The 3,018-nt window shown below is 53.8% G+C and overlaps 1 protein-coding gene across 1 annotated transcript; it reads left to right on the top strand.

The window, feature by feature from the left end:
* On the top strand, positions 1–1,449 carry LOC124647254 (DELLA protein SLR1-like). Its single transcript, XM_047187221.1, has one exon. The coding sequence runs from the start codon at positions 1–3 to the stop codon at positions 1,447–1,449; it is 1,449 nt and encodes a 482-aa protein (XP_047043177.1).
* Positions 1,450–3,018: the final 1,569 nt, after the last annotated feature.

The following is a 3,018-nucleotide window of genomic DNA, read 5'->3' as shown; positions in this document are numbered from 1 at the left end:
ATGGACCCCGCCGCCACCGCCTCCCTGTCCGGCGCGCTGCCGCTCCCGTCCGACCAGGGCGCCGCCGCGTCGTACTGCGTCGACCCGTCCATGGACGCTTCCGTCCTGCCCGCTGTCCCGCCCTCCGTCGCTGAAGCGGAAGCCGCAAGGAGAGGCCATGAGGAAGAGGAGAACGCCGCCATCCGGCTGGTGCACCTCCTCGTCACATGCGCCAACGACATCCAGGCGGGCGACTACGCGGCGGCCACGGGTAACCTGGCCGAGGCGCGCTTGGCGCTCGGGACGACGGTCTCGACGGCCACCGGGATCGGCCGCGTCACCAGCCACTTCGCTGCCGCGCTGGGCCAGCGTCTCTCACGGGCGTCCCCGAGCGACTCCAGCGCCGCGCCCGACGCCGCCTCGTCGGCGGAGCACGCCGGTGAGCTGTACCGCCAGTTCTACGAGGCGGGGCCCTACCTCAAGTTCGCGCACTTCACGGCTAACCAGGCCATCCTCGAGGCGTTTGAAGGCTGCGACCGCGTGCACGTCCTGGACTGCGCGATCATGCAGGGTGCGCAGTGGCCGGCGCTCATCCAGAGCCTCTCCCTCCGCCCCGGCGGCCCGCCAGCCCTCCGGATCACCGGCATCGGCCCTCCTCCCGCCGCAGACGGATCACGCGACGAGCTCAACGAGGTGGGCGTCCGGCTCACCGAGTTCGCGCGCGCCGTGAACGTACCCTTCTCCTTCTGCGGTGTCAGGGGCGACACCATTGACCCGATCCAGGCTTGGATGTTCAAGCTCGTCCCCGGCGAGGCGCTGGCCGTGAACTCCATCTGCCAGCTCCACCGCCTGCTGGTGGACAACGTGGACCCGAATTCTGTGGCCGCCTTATTCCCGGAGCCCATCCACACCGTCCTCTGCTGGATTACCTCCATGCAGCCCAAGGTGTTCACGGTCTTCGAGCAGGAGGCGGACCACAACAATCCGGCGCTGGTGGAGCGGTTCACCAACGCGCTCTTCTACTACGGCGCCTTGTTCGACTCCATGGAGGCGGTGTCCGCTCACCGCCGCACCAACACCACCGGTGGCCTCGGAGGGGAGGCGTACCTGCAGCGGGAGATCTTCGACATCGTGTGCGGCGAGGGCAGCGGCCGTGTGGAGCGCCACGAGCCGCTCAACGTCTGGCACGGCCGGCTCTGGCGTGCCGGGCTTGCCCAGACGCCCCTCGGGCCGAGCGCGATCCGGCGGGCTGCGGGGCTGCTCCGTTCGTTGTGCGGAGCCGGGTACCGCGTGCAGGAGCGCGGCGACTTCCTCACGCTCGCGTGGCACGACCGTCCTCTGTTCACGGCGTCCGTATGGCACGCACCGCCGACGAACAATGTGATAACCCGCCTTTTCGAGCTATTAATGGGTGAGCCTGAAGCTCAGCCGACTGAGGGTGAGACTGGAGCTCAGGCGACTGAGATTTAGTTCACCAGATGTCAGGTTTTGCGGTCAATTTCTTGCAGGCAATGCACCAATAATCCTACACTTACCGATTCTTCATGGGCTGCGCGGGCAATGTTCTCGTTCACTTTCCATAGGCTGCGTTGGCCTTTTAACTTTTTTCTGTTGCTCAGCCGGACTCTCAAGATTACATTGCCTAGCCTACATATAAAGCACCAGGTTCACGAGATTAACTGTCACACTTTGGGTGATCTGAACGGCTCAAACGAAAGCTATACATGAGGAGATTTTTCAGAGCCCTTTGTCTACCCATACAATTATAAAGTCTTACTTGTTGGAGTTGAGAAGCTTGGAGAAACCATTGAGCAATGTTGCAACCAGATTGCCTAATCCTCCAAAGAAGTATCAGTGGATCTCACCTCCTCATGAGGTAGCAAAGATCAATGTCGATGAGCTGTGGCTAAGGTAGCAAACAAGGGAGCGGCATCTGCTGTATGTTGGGATCACAATGGTATCTACCTAGGCTCGTCAGTGATGATCTTCGATGGAATAACGGATCCAGCTATTCTCGAGACATTGGCATGCAGGGAAGCTCTAGCTCTGGCGGAGGATCTGATGCTTTCATCGTTATATGTGGCATCGGACTGCAAGCAAGTAGTTAAAGAAATACATGAAAGCTGTAAGGGTAGACATTGAGCAATTGTTTCTGAAATAAATCATAGGACTACTTTATTCCAGGAGTGTAGTTTCGTTTTTGAAAGTAGAGCTTCGAATTTTGAAGCACAAAATCTAGCCAAGCATAGTTTAGCTTTTGGGGTTGGCTGGCATACATGGCTGGGAACTCCTCATTCCGTGACAATTCCTGTAATTGTTGTTTTCGATGAATAAAAGAGCTTAGCTGGTTGTCTCAAAAAAAAATATAAAGCACCAGAAGAGCACGCAAGCAGCCACAGTAGTAACAAAAAAATGCCGATTTTTTTATTACCTTAAAGCAAAAAAATATATGCGAAAAATACATACTCAGATATTTCACTAGAAAAATGCTTGTGTTACAAAAATCTCAGTTGCAACGATAAGTGCAATTGCAAAAGTGTCACTTGCGACCCACGTGCAACTGAAAAAAAAATCCAATTGCAACTCGCAAAATATGAGTTGCAAGTTGCAACCCATATGCAACCAAAAAAATCTTGGTTGCAACCGACAGTGAACTGAAAAATATCAGTTGCAACCACATGTAACTGGAAAAACTCAGTTGTGAAACTCATCTCAGTTTTAACCGATGTGCAATTAAAAAATCTCAATTATACCCCATATGCAACTAGAAAATTCAGCTGCAACCCACATGCAACTGCGAAAATCTTAGTTGCAACCTAGATGTAACTTGAAAAATCTTAGTTGCAACTTAGGTGTGACTGGAAAAAACTCATCAGCTGCAACCAATGTGCAAGTAGAAAATGTAAGTTGCAACCCATATACAACCAAAAAAATCTTAGTTCAAACCAATGTACAACTGGATAAATCTCAGTTGCAACAAATGTGTAATTTACTAAGCTAGCACTGTCACGATGTAATCCAACGTCTAGAGACATTTTT

This window comes from Lolium rigidum, chromosome 4, assembly GCF_022539505.1.
Source record: "Lolium rigidum isolate FL_2022 chromosome 4, APGP_CSIRO_Lrig_0.1, whole genome shotgun sequence".
In the NCBI taxonomy this organism is placed as follows: domain Eukaryota; kingdom Viridiplantae; phylum Streptophyta; class Magnoliopsida; order Poales; family Poaceae; genus Lolium; species Lolium rigidum.
Note: the sequence above shows the minus strand (reverse complement) of the source record. Positions and strands in the feature narration are given on the sequence as shown.